Source organism: Mustelus asterias, chromosome 27, assembly GCF_964213995.1.
Source record: "Mustelus asterias chromosome 27, sMusAst1.hap1.1, whole genome shotgun sequence".
NCBI lineage: Eukaryota > Metazoa > Chordata > Chondrichthyes > Carcharhiniformes > Triakidae > Mustelus > Mustelus asterias.
In genome coordinates this window covers 30,546,657-30,562,925 of record NC_135827.1, presented here as the reverse complement: position 1 = coordinate 30,562,925, position 16,269 = coordinate 30,546,657, and the positions used below count along the sequence as shown (strand labels likewise).

At 44.4% G+C, this 16,269-nt stretch overlaps 1 protein-coding gene across 1 annotated transcript in view; it reads left to right on the top strand.

Annotated features, from left to right (window-relative positions):
- The first annotated feature begins 10,019 nt into the window (after positions 1-10,019).
- The window catches only part of ppp2r1ba (protein phosphatase 2, regulatory subunit A, beta a), a 53,914-nt gene continuing 47,664 nt past the window's right edge, over positions 10,020-16,269 (top strand). The window contains exon 1 of the mRNA XM_078198940.1: positions 10,020-10,179. Coding sequence (XP_078055066.1) covers positions 10,093-10,179 — 87 coding nt within the window. The 5' untranslated portion in view covers positions 10,020-10,092. The remainder of the gene's footprint in view (positions 10,180-16,269) is intronic.

Genomic DNA, 16,269 nt, shown 5'->3' with positions numbered 1-16,269 from the left:
TCAAGTAAGAGTCTTGCCAGCTGAAACAAATGGATACACTCGAGGGAGGCGATGGCCTAGACGCATTATCACTCGACTATTAATCCAGAAACTTAGCTAATGTTCTGGGGACCCGGGTTCGAATCCCGCCACGGTGGAATTTGAATTCAATAAAAAATATCTGGAATTAAGAATCTATTGATGACCATGAAACCATTGTCGGAAAAACCCATCTGGTTCACTAATGTTCCTTAGGGAAGGAAATCTGCCGTCCTTACCTGGTCTGGCCTACATGTGACAGCAATGTGGTTGACTCCCACCTGCCCTCCAAGGGCAACTAGGGATGGGCAATAAATGCTGGCCAGCCAGCAACGCCCATGTCCCACAAATAAAAAAAACACATTTGTCTGTTACTATATTTTTGTTGTGGGAAAAATCTATTTGGGTCCATAATTTCGAGAGGGCTACTACTTGCTGAATTGAGGGTAGCCTAGAGAAACAAAGAAACCTCGACGAGACCCCGACTGGATGCAGAATTACAGCAGACTTTAATATCGTTGCAACGAGAGACGTAAACTCTCAGAAAGAGCCACCACTACAGAGAAAGGCCGTTACCGAGTGCTTAAAGTGTGACTTTTATATCCTGCCCCATTGAAACGTATCTTCCCGAAGGTCGTGTACCATGCTCAGAGATCGTTTACCATTACATATTCAATGATGTTACATCATTGACAGCGCCTATAACACTGGAACATTCTCTCAGTCCTACCCAGAGGCGCCAGCCTAAGTTAGGGTGTGGTTTGGATATTCTGATGTGGAGCTGAGACGTGAGAGTGTCACTGCTGAGTCAAGATGACATTTAAGAGGAAGATAAAACATCATTTTATTAACATTTATTTTCATAAAACTTCACTTTCATTTAACTGCTTACTCCAATTCAGGATGTGGAAATGCCGTGTTGGACTGGGGTGGGCACAGTAAGAAGTCTCACAACACCAAGTTAAAGTCCAACACGTTTGTTTGGTGTCACAAGCTTTCGGAGCGCTGCTCCTTCATCAGGTGAGTGTCGACTTGAACCGGTTCGTGATCTGTAGTCCTTTCGGGATCGTGTCTGCTTTTTTTGCATCTTTGTAGAAATTTGATGTCTGTGTAAATATGTGCGATCTTCTTGGAGATCCTCTCCACTTTGAGCCGGCGATGTGCGGTGTCAGTGGTAGCCATGATGTGGAGGTGCTGGCGTTGGACTAAAGTGGGCACAGTAAGAAGTCTCACAACACCAGGTTAAAGTCCAACAGGCTTGTTTGGAATCACGAGCTTTCGGAGCACTGCTCCTTCCTCACTCACCTGGAAAAGGAGGAGCGCTCCAAAAGCTCGTGATTCCAAACAAGCCTGTTGGACTTTAACCTGGTGTTGTGAGACTTCTTACTGTATTCCAACTCAAGGTCATGGAGAGTTGGAACCTATCCCGACAGTCACTAGGGGTGGGATCTTCCGGCTGCACTCACCCCAAGAACGGAAAGTCCCACCTGAGGTTAATGGACCTTTGCAAGGCCCTGTCCCACCCACTGCAATTCCCAAGGCGGGGGGGACGGGAAAGTTCCACCCCTGGCATTTTACCCAGGACACGATGTCAGTCCATCACAGGGCATACACTCACATTCACACACAAACTGAGGGGCAATTTAGCATGGCCAAACCACTTAATCTACACATCTTTGGATTGTGGGAGGAAAGCGGAGCACCCGGAGGAAACCCGTGCAGACACAGGGAGAACGTGCAAACTCCAGACAGACAGTGACCCGAGGCCAGAATTGAACCCAGGTCCCTGGAGCTGTGAGACAGCAGTGCTCACCACCGTGCCATCATGCCATCCCATTTTCATAAAAATGTCAACAAAAGTTATTCGCCGAAGATACAAAATATGTGAAATAAAAATGGCAAATGGGCTCAAAGACTTACCTCCTCGCTCACCCTCATTAATCAAGTGCCAGAATCTGACTTTTATAGATGAGGTGTTTTCCAGACCAACCTCGCTGTGGCGAACAAGGTTGTAAATATAGGTGAGATGGGACGATTGGGAGTGAAGCTCACTAATGACATTATGATACATGCAAAAACATGTACGTTGACATCTTGCCCGTTTTGGGCGGGCTCCCGAACATGTTGATTTTATTCCCATGGTAAGATGGGAATGGGCGCCAAAAAGGGGCGCCATTTCCACTAGCCCCTTTATGCCCAATTTTATGACATTTTCCCGCTGTAAAAGGGGTGCAGTGAGGTCGTAAAATTCCACCCAGAGTGTTTTACAGTTGTTAAACTTCGCTTTGCCTCTTCAGCAAATGAACCTCTCAGTATAATTCCATCCTAAATGAACAGAAAGTGACATCAAGGCCTCTTTTCACTCCAGCAAATTATACATGTGAAACTGCAGCTTCTTTTTGACAACTTCATTTAAACCTGTCCAGAAGACGACACAGGGTGGCACGGTGGCAAAGTGGTTAGCGCTGCTGCCTCACAGCGCCAGGACCCGGGTTCACTTCTGGCATTGGGTCACTGTCTGTGTGGAGTTTGCACATTCTCCCCGTGTCTGCGTGGGTTTCCTCCGGGCGCTCCCGTTTCCTCCCACAGTCCAAAGATGTGCGAGTTATGTTGATTGGCCATGCTAAATTGATGCTGGCGTCAGGGGGATTAGTTGGGTAAATACGTGGGTTTACGGGAATAGGGCTTGGTTGGGATTGTGATTGGTACAGACTTGATGGGCCAAATGGTCTCCTTCTGCACTGTAGGGATTCTATTCTATGATTCTAAGACGAGTCTGAAAACCACAACAAAGCAGAGCAGATCTGGATCTCACTTGTAAAATTTTCAGTTCTTATTCTGTATTCTTAGCAGCTGAGAAACACAGAACCTGGAAATTCAGATTAATCCCTGGTAGATATGCAATGATGAGCTGTGGGATGTTTTACTATGTTCGATTATATTACTTTGCTCTGTTAAGGGTCAATGTTGTGACTCTTCCTGATGCCTGACCTTGGTGCGCAGGCACAGTTTGAAAACTTGCCAATGATACGGAATTTGGAGACATTGTGAACCGTGAGGAGGATGGTGTAGAGAACTTCAAAAGAACATTGACAAGTTGGTGGAATGAGTGTTCAAGTGGCAAATGAAGTTCAATGCCGAAAAGTGTGGAGCGATTCATTTAGGTAGGAAGAACATGGAGAGACACTACAAAATAAAGGTTACTATTCTAAAGGGATGCAGGAGCAGAGGGACGCGGGTGTATATGTGCGTAAGTTATTGAAGGTGGCAGGGCAGGTTCTGAGAGCAGTTAATAAAGCGTATAGTATCCTAGGCTTTATTAATAGAGGCATAGAGTGCAAGAGTAAGGTGGCTATGTTAAACTTGTGTAAAAAAAATTATTTGGGCCTCAACTGGCATTAGAGAGAACGTAGAAAAGATGCCAGATGGCTCCAGGGATGTGCAGGTTAGGTACGTTGGCCATGCTAAATTGTCCCTTATTTTCCAAAGATGTGTATGCTAGGGGGATTAGTGGGATACATGTATGAGGTAACCTGGATAGGGCAGGGGGTGGGCCTCGGTAAGATGCTCTGTCGGAAAGTTGGTGCAGACACAATGGGCTGAATGGCCTCCTTATGCACTGTATGGATTGTCATAGTCATAGAGTCATAGAGTCACAGAGGTTTACAGCATGGAAACAGGTCCTTCGGCCCAACATGTCCATGCCGCCCTTTTTTTAAAAAATTCCGAAACTAATCCCAATTGCCCGCATTTGGCCCATATCTCTCTATACCCATCGTACCCATGTAACTATCTAAATGCTTTTTAAAAGATAAAATTGTACCCGCCTCTACTACTACCTCTGGCAGCTTGTTCCAGACACTCACCACCCTCTGTGTGAAACAATTGCCCCTCTGGACACTTTTGTATCTCTCCCCTCTCACCTTAAACCTATGCCCTCTAGTTTTAGACTCCCGTACCTTTGGGAAAAGATAGAAACATAGAAACCCTACAGTACAGAAAGAGGCCATTCGGCCCATCGAGTCTGCACCGACCACAAATCCACCCAGACCCTACCTCCATATCCCTACATATTTACCCACTAATCCCTCTAACCTACGCATCTCAGGACACCTAAGGGCAATTTTTAGCATGGCCAATCAACCTAACCCACACATCTTTGGACTGTGGGAGGAAACCGGAGCACCCGGAGGAAACCCACGCAGACACGAGGAGAATGTGCAAACTCCACACAGACAGTGACCCAAGCCGGGAATCGAACCCAGGTCCCTGGAGCTGTGAAGCAGCAGTGCTAACCACTGTGCGACCGTGCCACCCACAATATTGGGATATTGACTATCTAGCTGATCTATGCCCCTCATTATCTTTAGATCTCTATAAGGTCACCCCTCAGCCTCCTATGCTCCAGAGAAAAAAGTCCCAGTCTATTCAGCCTCTCCTTATAACTCAATCCATCAAGTCCCGGTAGCATCCTAGTAAATCTTTTCTGCACTCTTTCTAGTTTAATAATATCCTTTTTATAATAGGGTGACCAGAATTGCACACAGTATTCCAAGTGTGGCCTTACTAATGTCTTGTACAACTTCAACAAGACGTCCCAACTCCTGTTTTCAATGTTCTGACCGATGAAACCAAGCATGCCAAATGTCTTCTTCAGCACTCTGTCCACCTGTGACTCCACTTTCAAGAAGTTGTGAACACGTACTTCTAGATTTCTTTGTTCTGTAACTCTCCCCAATGCCCTCCCATTAACTGAGTAAGTCCTGCCCTGGTTCAATCTACCAAAATGCATTACCTCACATTTGTCTGAATTAAACTCCATCTGCCATTCGTCAGCCCACTGGCCCAATTGATCAAGATCCCGTTGCAATTGGAGATAACCTTCTTCACTGTCCATCATGCCACCAATCTTGGTGTCATCTGCAAACTTACTAACCATGCCTCCTATATTCTCATCCAAATCATTAATATAAATGACAAATAACAGTGGGCCCAGCACTGATCCCTGAGGCACACCGCTGGTCACAGGCCTCCAGTTTGAAAAACAACTCTCTACAACCACCCTCTGGCTTCTGTCAAGAAGCCAATTTTGTATCCATTTAGATACCTCACCCTGGATCCCGTGAGATTTAACTTTATGCAACAACCTACCATGCGGTACCTTGTCAAAGGCCTTGCTAAAGTCCATGTAGACAACATCAACTGCACTGCCCTCATCTACCTTCTTGGTTACCCCTTCAAAAAACTCAATCAAATTTGTGAGACATGATTTTCCACTCACAAAGCCATGCTGACTGTCCCTAATCAGTCCTTGCATTTCTAAATGCCTGTAGATCCTGCCTCTCAAAATACCTTCCAACAATTTACCCACCACAGATGTGAGGCTCACTGGCCTGTAGTTCCCAGGCTTTTCCCTGCAGCCCTTTTTAAACAAAGGCACAACATTTGCCACTCTCCAATCTTCAGGCACCTCACCCGTGACTATCGATGATTCAAATATCTCGGCTAGGGGACCCACAATTTCCTCCCTAGCCTCCCACAACGTCCTGGGAAACACCTCATCAGGTCCCGGGAATTTATCTACCTTGATGCGCTTTAAGACTTCCAGCACCTCCTCTCTGTATGATTGCATGATGAGGAACTTCAGTTATGTAGATAGATTGGAGAAGTGGGGACTGTTTCCCTTGGTGAAGAGAGGGCTCAGAGGAGATTTAATAGAGGATTCAAAACCTTGAGGGATCTGAACAGAATAGATAGGAATAACTGTTCCCACTGCTGGGAGGATCGAAAATGTAAGGGCACGCATTTTAGGTAATTTGCAAAAGAGGCAATGGCAACATGAGGAAGAACTGGGATTGGTATCTGAAAAGGAAGAATGTACAGGGTTATGAGAAGGAGGCAGGGGATAGGCCCTAAGTAATTGCTCATTTGTAGAGGTGGGGCAAACACGATGGGCCGAATGGTCTCTTTCTGTGCTGTGACGCTATTGTGATTCAGAAAAAGATGCTGTGCCAATGCACATTATTATTGATAGTGACATTACAAATGCTAATCTCTAGTGTGATAATCATCTCATACCAAAAGCATTGATGGAGGGAAATATTAACCTAATCCATCCCATTGAAAACTGACAACATTGAATGCAATTGGTTTTAAATCCTGCCCATCTTCATTGTCCATTGAAGTCAGCAGTGTAATATTGGGTGAATTGGAAAAACTGATGTTCCACCCAATGAGTTAGATTAAAATGATCCCCAGTGATAGTTTAAATTTGCATGAACCAATGCAACACTGGGCAGTGATCACCACAAAATAATGTAGCTATTCTTGGCCTTAATGATGACATCTGAAATTCTAGATTAGATTACTGCTTTGCGAACTGTCACAGCTACTCATTACTCTTGTCTAAAGTTTATTTTGAATTGTTTCATGTGGCTACATATTAAATTGATTCTGCTGTGCTGGTTGAACTCAGTTTAGAATCATTAAAGAGTGAGCTTTGACCGGCAATGATTGAGTTGGGGTCGGGTGAAAACCATTGAACCATAGAATCCCTGCAGTGCAGGTTGAGGCCATTCAGCCCATCGAGTGTACACTGACGCTCTGAAAGAGCATCTTACCCAGGCATACCCCCTGCCTATTTGAGTTAGAACTCCACAGCTTGTGAGCAATGCCGAATTTTACATCCAAAACTCTACAACCCTACTCCGAAAACCTGCCTCTGTCAATGTGAACAGTATCTGGAGGACAATCATTGAAGGGTCATTGCACAAAAAAAGGCCATTTGGCCTGTCTTGGGAATGCCAGCTCTCTGCAAGAGCAATTCGTCTAGTCCTTTTCCCCATAGCCCTTTCCCCCCAGACATTTTATCTTCAGATAATTGTCAAATTCTCTTTTGGAGTCCTACTGTTGAATCTGCCTCCATCACACTATTATGTAATGCATTCAAAATGCTAACCAATCCCTGCATCAAAATAAGTTCCCTCACGTCACTGTTGCATTGTTGATAATCACCTTAAATTGGTGGCCTCTGGTTCTTGATCCTTCTATCTATGAGAACAGTTTCTCCCTATCTACTCAGTCCAGAACCCTCATGATTTTTAACATCTCCATCAAACCTCCCCTCAATCTTTCCTTCTCCAAGGAGAACATCCTCAGGTTCTTTAATCTGTCCGCGTAGCTGAATTTACTCTTCCCCGGAACCATACTCATGAATCTTTTTCTGCAGTCTCTCTAATGCCTTCAACTCCTCAAGTGTAATGCTCCAAACTGGACACAATAGCGTTTTGTACAGGTTCATCATAACTCAATTGCTTTTGTACTCCATGCTCCTATTTATAAAGCCCAGGATCCCTAATGTCTTACCAACTGCTCTCTCAACCTGCTTTGCTACCTTCAATGATTTGTGCACAATGCCGTAATGGGATGACATCAGAACATTAGAAGATGATAGAACATTAGTTTTATAGAAAGAGATAAAATAGCTGAACACCCATTCTCCATCCAGTCCAAAGATGTGCCTGTTAGGTGGATTGGTCAAGCTAAATTGTCCCTTAGTGTTCAAAGGTGTGTAGGGTGGTGGATTAGCCACAATAAATATGCAGGGTTACGGGGTTAGCATGGGGGGGTGTGGGTCTGGGTCTTTTGGAGAGTCGATGCAGACTCAATGGGCCGAATGGCCTCCTTCTGCACTGCAGGGATTCTATGAAATCTATGAAACCTATTTTATGAAATCACAAGGTCTCCCATATGTGCACTTCCGGTATCGCCAATGTATGTATATTTTTAAGCCCTATCTTTATTTTAAACTATAACTATAACTTTTTCTTTCTGTCAACATCTATCTCTTATTCAATGCAATTAAAAGTAGATTCACCAGACATTTATCTCATTTCTGTTTATGCTTTATTACGTGTAAATTAAATGTCATGCGTATGAAAAATAGAACTAGAAAAGATATTCCCCACTTCAACCAGAAGGCAGATCATCCCTTTGGAGAGACGGAAAAATAGTTGTAAAATTCCAGGTCAACTTGGGGGAAACGTTTAACCCATTCCTCTCCAGCCCCTGAAGTAAGACTATTCCAGGAGACCACTGATTAATATTATTGGCAATTTTTATATGGTTGTTCCTCGCTCTAGTTGGAGACAGAAAAATGGCAAGATTGCCTGCATATCTAGACTCACAACTTTGTAAAACTATTTTATTGTGCATGAAGTATTTCTGGACAGATTCGAAGAATATCAATTGTAATGGGAACAACAACTTAAACTGCATGAGAAGAAACGGCTGACTGGTTGGTAAGTGGACTCCATTGGTAGAGGCATTGCCATGGAGGATACACCAGGGAATAGTTAACTTCCAAGCTTTTGTTTATAGTGAAACTGGGCAAGTTGACCCTTATTGTCAAAGTTTTGGAAATGAAGCAGGGAATGACTGCCCCAAGTTTTTGTTTAGTTTAAAAAGAGACATACTCTTCTTGTTTGCAAAGGACCAGGGCCTGTGTGTATATATGTGAAGCTTCTACTGCGTGCAAGTCAGCTAGGCTGTGAGCCCGACTGATAATCTTAAATTGGTTGTTAGTGTAATTCTTAGCACAATCAGGATTGTTTAGCAGGTGTTGTCCAATCAGGTAATCGCATCTAATATTGAGCACAATGTTTTGAGTTCTTCAGCACCGGTTGGTTGGATACGGTCAGTACTTTGCCTGTTTTGAACAGCCGAAGGGATGAGCTATTTGGTATGATCCACTAGTTGTTGGGACTTACGGCCTACATACTTTGCATCACATTAGCATTGAAATTCTGCTGATAAAACATGGAGTGCTTTTTCTATTTTCTCGTCTTCATTTGTGGGTCTTCTATTGTGGGCTGGAACGATGGCACAGTGGTTAGCATTGCTGTCTCACAGGGACCTGGGCTTGATTCCAGCCTTAGGTGACTGTCTGTGTGGAGTTTGCACATTCTCTCTCTGTCTGCATGGGTTTCCTCCAGATGCTCTGATTTCCTCCCACACTCCAAAGATGTGCAGGTTAGGTAGATTGGCCATGCTAAATTGCCCTTCCGTGCCCAAGATTAGGTTAGGGGGGTTAGTGGGATAAATGTATGGGGTTACGAGGAGAGGGCAGGGAATGGACCTGGATAAGATACTCTGTCAGAGGGTCGGTGCAGACTCGATGGGCCGAATGACCTTTGTCTGCACTGCCGGGATTCAACGTGTCAGCTCTGACGAAGGGTCTTTCAGACTTGAAACGTTGGCTCTATTCTCTCTTCACAGATGCTGTCAGACCTGCTGATATTTTCCAGCATTTTCTTTTTTTGTTTCAGGGAGTGCACTTTTTTGATTCGATTTATTGTAGTTTGACGTGTTGGGATACAGTGAAAAGTATTGTTTCTTGCGCGCTATACAGACAAAGCATACCGTTCATAGAGTATAGTAAGAAGTCTCACAACATGAGGAGACTTCTTACTGTGCCCACCCCAGTCCAACGGCGGCATCTCCACATCATGACATTCATAGAATATACACAGTAAGAAGTCTCACAACACCAGGTTAAAGTCCAACGGGTTTATTTGGTAGCAAAAGCCACTGGCCTTCGGAGCGCTGCCCCTTCGTCAGGTGAGTCACCTGACGAAGGAGCAGCGCTCTGAAAGCTTATGGTATTTGCTACCAAATAAACCTGTTTGACTTTAACCTGGTGTTGTTAAACTTCTTACTGTGTTTACCCCAGTCCAACGCCGGCATCTCCACATCATGACATTCATAGAGTACGTAGGGGAGAAGGAAAGGATGACTTGGATCATCATGAGTGACAAGCTAATTTCTTTAAACTTAGTCACTCAGTACTTCACCACCTGGAGAAAGGGACTGAGAGAGGAATCTGTGCCCCTCCAGCCAGCACCAGTGCAGCTTTGCCAGTCTGTTCCCTTGCCTGCACCAAAGATGGCGTCCCGCCTCCCGGCCTCGCCGCGCAGTGCGCACGCGCGGCGCGCCCTCGGCCGCCGGGAGCGGGGGCGACTTCCGCTCCTGCCATCGCCTGGGTGGACCCCGTACACCGGTCGGCAGCGGGCTAAGATGGCGGCGGCAGAGGTGGCTGATGGCGATGATTCCCTGTACCCGATCGCCGTCTTGATAGACGAGCTGCGGAACGAAGATGTGCAGGTGGGTGGAGAGAAGCGAGGCGGGATTGTCTTTGTCCTGGGGCGGGGCTGGGTTGTGGGGGAAGAGGGAGAGGCAGCTGAGTAACTGAGGCCCCAGCCCTGGGACTGAGGCCCAGTGCTGTTAGCATCTCTGTGTTGGACCTTACACCGTGAATAGGCCACATTTACAAACGGTTGAGCTTCCAAACTGCGAAGAATTGTAATAATAATAAACCCATGTTTAAACATTTCAATAAAACACCGAATAGCTGCCTTCTGCACCACATTTCTTTCCTGCAGAAATCCCTCTCTTCTGAAGCAAGAAGAGTCAATTCGTTTCTGGGGGGGTGTGGCTCGCATTGACCCCATCCTTGGTGGCCTTGAGAAGGTTCGGCTGCTTCCTTGAGCCACTGGATCGTGGTTTGATATGACTGAATGGCTTGCTGGGCCAGTTGAGAGGGAAATTTAAGACTCAGTTATTTTGGAGTCATGTATGGGCTGTTCTGCCAATGAATGGCAGGTTTCATCCCATAAATAGAATTAGTAAACTGGTTGGGCTTTTAATGTGATCCAACAGCTTAACGGTTTGCTATGACTGATGTCAATTTTTTAGTTCTGGGTTTTTTCTTTAGCTTTTAAACATTTATAGTTCCCAAACTGCCAAGATGGAACTTGAGCTCCAATTCCCTAGAATACTAGTGCAGGTCATCCATACTAAATTTTTTTGTGCCAAGTATTTCCAAATGTTTACCGAAGTCTTTTTGAAAATATTGCATCTCTTTCCACCACCACTTTAGATGGTGGCACAGTGGTTAGCACTGCTGCATCACAGTGCCAGGGACCCAGGTTTGATTCCCGGCTTGGGTCACTGCCTGTGCGGAGTCTGCATGTTCTCCCTATGTCTGTGTGGGTTTCCTCCCAAAGTCTGAAAGATGTGCTGATTAGGTGCATTGGCCATGCTAAATTCTCCCTCAGTGTAACCGAACAGGTGCCGGAGTGTGGCGACTAGGGGATTTTTCATAGTGACTTCATTGCAGTGTTAATGTGAGCCTACTTGTGACACTAATAAATAAACTATTGTATAAAAAAATGTAAGCCTACTTGTAACTAATTAATAAACTTTAGACAGTACATTCTAGATCACAACTCACTGCATGAAAAAACATCCTCCACATCTCCCCTCTGGATATTTTGCTAATTACCTTAAATCTCTTTATTTCACCACCTGCCGCTGGAAATAGTTTCTCCTTATTTACTCTCTCAAACCCCTCCGTAGTTTTGAATGCCTCCAAGTGTTCCTTTAATTTTCTAAGAACAATCCCAGTGTCTCCACTCTCTCCACAAACCCAAAACCATCATCCCTGTTGTATTTTGGTAAATTGGCATTCTCTCCAAAGGCCTTGACGTCCTTCCTAAGTGTGGTATCCAAAATTGAATACTCCAGCTGAGGTCCAACCAGGGATTTGTTTATAGATTTACCAAAGCCTCTTTTGCTTTTGTACTCTGTGCCTCTATCAAGCCAAGGACCATGTATTTTTTTTCTAACGACGTTATCAACATGTCCTGCCACCTGCACGTATATGAACCCATCTATATGTGAATCCTAAGAACATCTCTCTATGTTCATGTACCTGCTTTAATCTAGATTGAGGTTTCGTTATATTAGGAAGGGACTGCTGCCTTGTCTAATGGCTTGTCCTTCAAATGTAGTGAGGCCTGGTCTTCAGATGAATGTTGAAGATCCAATGACATCAACCAGAAAGAGCTGGGAGTTTCACTCTTTCAAAGATTAGTGCACCTTGGTTTCCAAATCGGCAACCTTCCCTCAACTAGCATGTAAAACTTAAAATAATTTTATTGCTATTTGTAGAATAAATATTTTGAAGAGAAAATAATTGCAGTGCTATGGGGGAAGGTAGAGGAGTGACACCAGGTGAATTGATCCTGTAGAGAGTGGCACAGATGTGACAGGCTGAATAACCACCACCTCTGCTTAACCATCCTATGACTGCTGTTTACATTAACATGACAAATAATTCATTGTTTGAGAATTTTTGAGGGGTCCTCCATGAACTTGCCTAATGACTACTAGATTTGGTGCAAATTGGTTTTTATGGCATGCTCAGTTAAAGTTGGATTTAATTTCAGTTTTGACTTCCTTGGGATCTGATTCAACAGATGTCAAACTGGAGCGGCTGATCTTTGTGGATTATTCAACAGTAGTTAAACCCAATCCCGTCCTCGCCTGAAACTGATGTATGAGGTTATTGGCAAGGATCACTTGATAGTGATTAAGGGCAGGAACCCTAACTGATAATGTCTCTCATTCTGTGCAACTGTCTCTGCCTCATTCTGTGCAACCATCTCTGCCCACCTGCAAAACGTTGAATTATTTGGCAATATCAAGTTAAGTCTGCACAGATCAAAGACTGTGCATTCGCAGGAGTGAATCGAAGAAAGAGATATTAGCATGGGAAAGCTTGGCTAAAGGATGGGTCTGAGGAGAAAAGAGAGGTTGAGTGGTAGAGAGGTTTAGGGAGACAACCTCAGAGCCTCAGGCCTTCCCAGTATTTGGAGGAAATTGCTGCTCATCCAGGGCAAGATGTCAAACAAACTGAAAACACAAGCCACAGTGGGGTTGAAAGTCATGGTATTGACAGCATTCATGTGTTACTTGGTGTTGTGTCTTTGGATGACGTCACCAAACAGCAACATGTAGATGAGAAATAGGAGAGGGCCAAGGTATGATCCTTGTGGGAAGCAATGTTTTGTATTTGTATAGTGCCTTTGCCTTAGCAAAACAAGTCAAGGTGCTTCACAAGAGCATTATCAAGAAAAGTTTGACATCGAGCCATAGTAGGAGACAGCAGGACAGATGGCCTGTCAAATTGATAAATTTTAAGGAGCATCTGAAGGGAGAATAGAAATGTAGAGGTGAAAATGTTTAGGGAATTATTTCCAGAGCTTAGGGCCAAGGCGGCTGAAAGCATGGCTGCCAATTTTGAAAGTCTTAACATCAGGAACAGACAAGATGCCACAATTGGAGAAGTACAAGAGGAGGGAAAAGGCTCTGCAGGTATTTGTAAACAAGGATGAAAATTTGAAAGTTGAGATGTTGCTGAACTGGAAGCCAGAGTAGGTCAGCAAGCACAGGACTGATGGATGGGTGGCCCTGTGAGTTAAAACTCAGTCAGCAGTGTTTTGGATGAGCACAAGTCTTGTGTAGGGTGGAAGGCAGGAGACCAGCCAGGAGAATGTTGTAATAGTAAAGTCTAGAGATAATAAAGGCATTGGGGTTTCAGCAGGTAAGCAGAGGCAGGTTGGAGTCGTGTGATGGAACAGATTAGTTCATTTCAGGTTTCAGCAGGTAAGCAGAGGCAGGATTGGAGTCGTGTGATGGAACGGACTAGTTCATTTCAGGATCAAAGCAAACACCAAGATTGAAAGTGGCCTGACACCATTTCAGAAAGTTTCTTGAGAAAGAGAGAGTCGGTGACTAGAGAATAGGGTTTGAGATGGGGATAAGAGCTATTGACTCAATTTTGTATGAAATTTAATTGGTGGGAATTTCTACCCATTCTGACAAATCAGAGACCGTGGTGAGTGATAACAATAGAGCTGAGTGGTCAACGTGCATGTGGAACATTGCATTGTATTTTTTGATGTCCAGGGGGCCTCAGCTGGATTCCTGAAGGTTGCAAAGATAATGGTGAGGAAGTAGGAAGAGAACCCTTTGCAAGTGATTTCCTGGCTACAATTTTGTGGAAAAGAATGAAGCAGGCAAGGTAATTGCACCCAACTGGACAATGGAGTGGGAGGGATTGTAGAAAGATGTTGTGATCAGGCAAATCAAGAAGGACAAGAATGCACTGTTTAGCTCGGTTGCAGCTCTGAGGATGGATGTCATTTGTGTCTTTGAGAATGGCCATTATGGTACAGTGGTGAACATTTAATTGGGGAGAACCTGAAACATGAAATTGTGGGAAAGATGGACAAGGATTTGGGAGGTGACGATTTGTTCAAGGACTTTGGAAAGGGAGATTGGAGATGGGTGGATTTTTTTGAGAAGGTAGGTAATGATGGCAGATTTCAAGGAGAGGGATGCTGTACCTGAAACGAGCGAGCTGTTTTCAAATTTTGCAAGCATGGGGTCAGCAAATGAGTTGGAGGAGTATCAAGAGAATAGGAGATTGGTCTTGTGGAGAAAATATAAGATCCAGTAAACTTCCTAGTCTGTTGGACTGGGTATCTGAGGAGGTGCAGCATTTGTCATTGTGATTGACAACATTATTACTATTCCCTGCAGCAAAAATTCATTCACCATGAATAAATGTGAAGTTGGGAAAATGCACTGTCTGCGGCAAATATATTGTCATAATGTGTAATCAATATGGGATCCTTGCTGGTGCAACTTCATTTCAGGTTTAATACTGAAGGAGCAGGGGCGTTGCAATGTCAAATCATTTATTGAGCATAGTTATGAGGATCTAGAGAGAGCTGACTGATTTTGGTTTGGGAATGAGGACTCCTTGTCTTATTGTATCAGCCTAAAATATAGATGGGTGCAAAGAACTCTGTCTCTAAAGGCTTGCAATCAGAAAATATAAAACAAAGTTAGAACATTGTGAGTACATTAGGCATTCGAGGAATTGAAATGTGAAAAGTAAAAGAATGACCAGGGTAAGGTTAGGGCCGGTCAAGGACAGTAGTTTTAACTTGTGCATGGAGTCAGAAGAGATAGGAGAGGCGATGAATGAATACTTTTCTTCAGTGTTCACCAAGGAGAGGGACCATGTTTTTGAGGATGAGTGTGAGATACAGGCTGATAAGCTGGAGGGGGAAGATGTATTAGCAATTTTGAAAAATTTGAGGGTCGATAAGTCCCCTGGGCCAGATGGGATATATCCTAGGATTCTTTGGGAGGCAAGGGATGAGATTGCAGAGCCTTTGGCTTTGATCTTTGGGTCCTCACTGTCCACGGGGATAGTGCCAGAGGAATGGAGAGTGGCGAATGTTGTTCCTCTGTTCAAGAAAGGAAATAGAAATGACCCTGGTAATTATAGGCCAGTTAGTCTTACTTCGGTGGTCGGTAAGTTAATGGAAAAGGTCCTGAGGGCTAGGATTTATGACCATTTGGAAAGATGCAGCTTAATCTGGGATAGTCAACACGGATTCGTGAAAGGTAAGTCTTGCCTCCCAAATTTGATTGAATTCTTTGAGGAAGTAACTAGGTGTGGAGCTGAAGATAGAGCAGTTGATGTTGTATACATGGATTTTAGTAAGGTGTTTGATAAGGTTCCCCAAGGTCGGCTCATGAAGAAAGTAAGGAGGTGTGGGATAGAGGGAAATTTGGCTGATTGGATAAGTGATTGGTTATCTCATAGAAGACAGAGGGTGGTGGTGGATGGAAAATTTTCAGACTGGAGACCAGTTACCACCGATGTACCACAGGGATCAGTGTTGGGTCTTCTGCTATTGTGATTTTTATCAATGACTTGGAGGAGGGGGCTGAAGGGTGGGTCAGTAAATTTGCTGATGACACCAAGATTGGTGGAGTAGTGGATGAGGTGGAGGGCTGTTGTAGGCTGCAAAGAGACATTAATAGGATGCAGAGCTGGGTCGAAAACTGGCAGATGGAGTTTAACCCCGATAAGTGCGAGGTGATTCATTTTGGCAGGACAAATTTGAATGTGGATTACAGGGTCAACGGCTGGGTTCTGAGGAATGTGGAGGAACAGAGAGATCTTGGGGTTCATATCCACAGATCTCTGAAGGTTGCCACTCAAGTGGATAGAGCCGTGAAGAAGGCCGATAGTGTGTTAGTGTTTATTAACAGGGGGTTTGAGTTTAAGAGCCGTGGGGTTATGCAGCAACTGTACAGGACCTTGGTGAGACCACATTTGGAATATTGTGTGCAGTTCTGGTCACCTCACTATAAGAAGGATGTGGAAGCATTGGAAAGTGTGCAAAGGACGTTTACCAGGATGCTGCCTGGTTTGGAGGGTAGGAATTATGAGGAAAGGTTGAGGGAGCTAGGGCTTTTCTCTTTAGAGCGGAGGAGGATGAAAGGGGACTTAATAGAGGTTTACAAGATGATGAGGGGGATAGATAG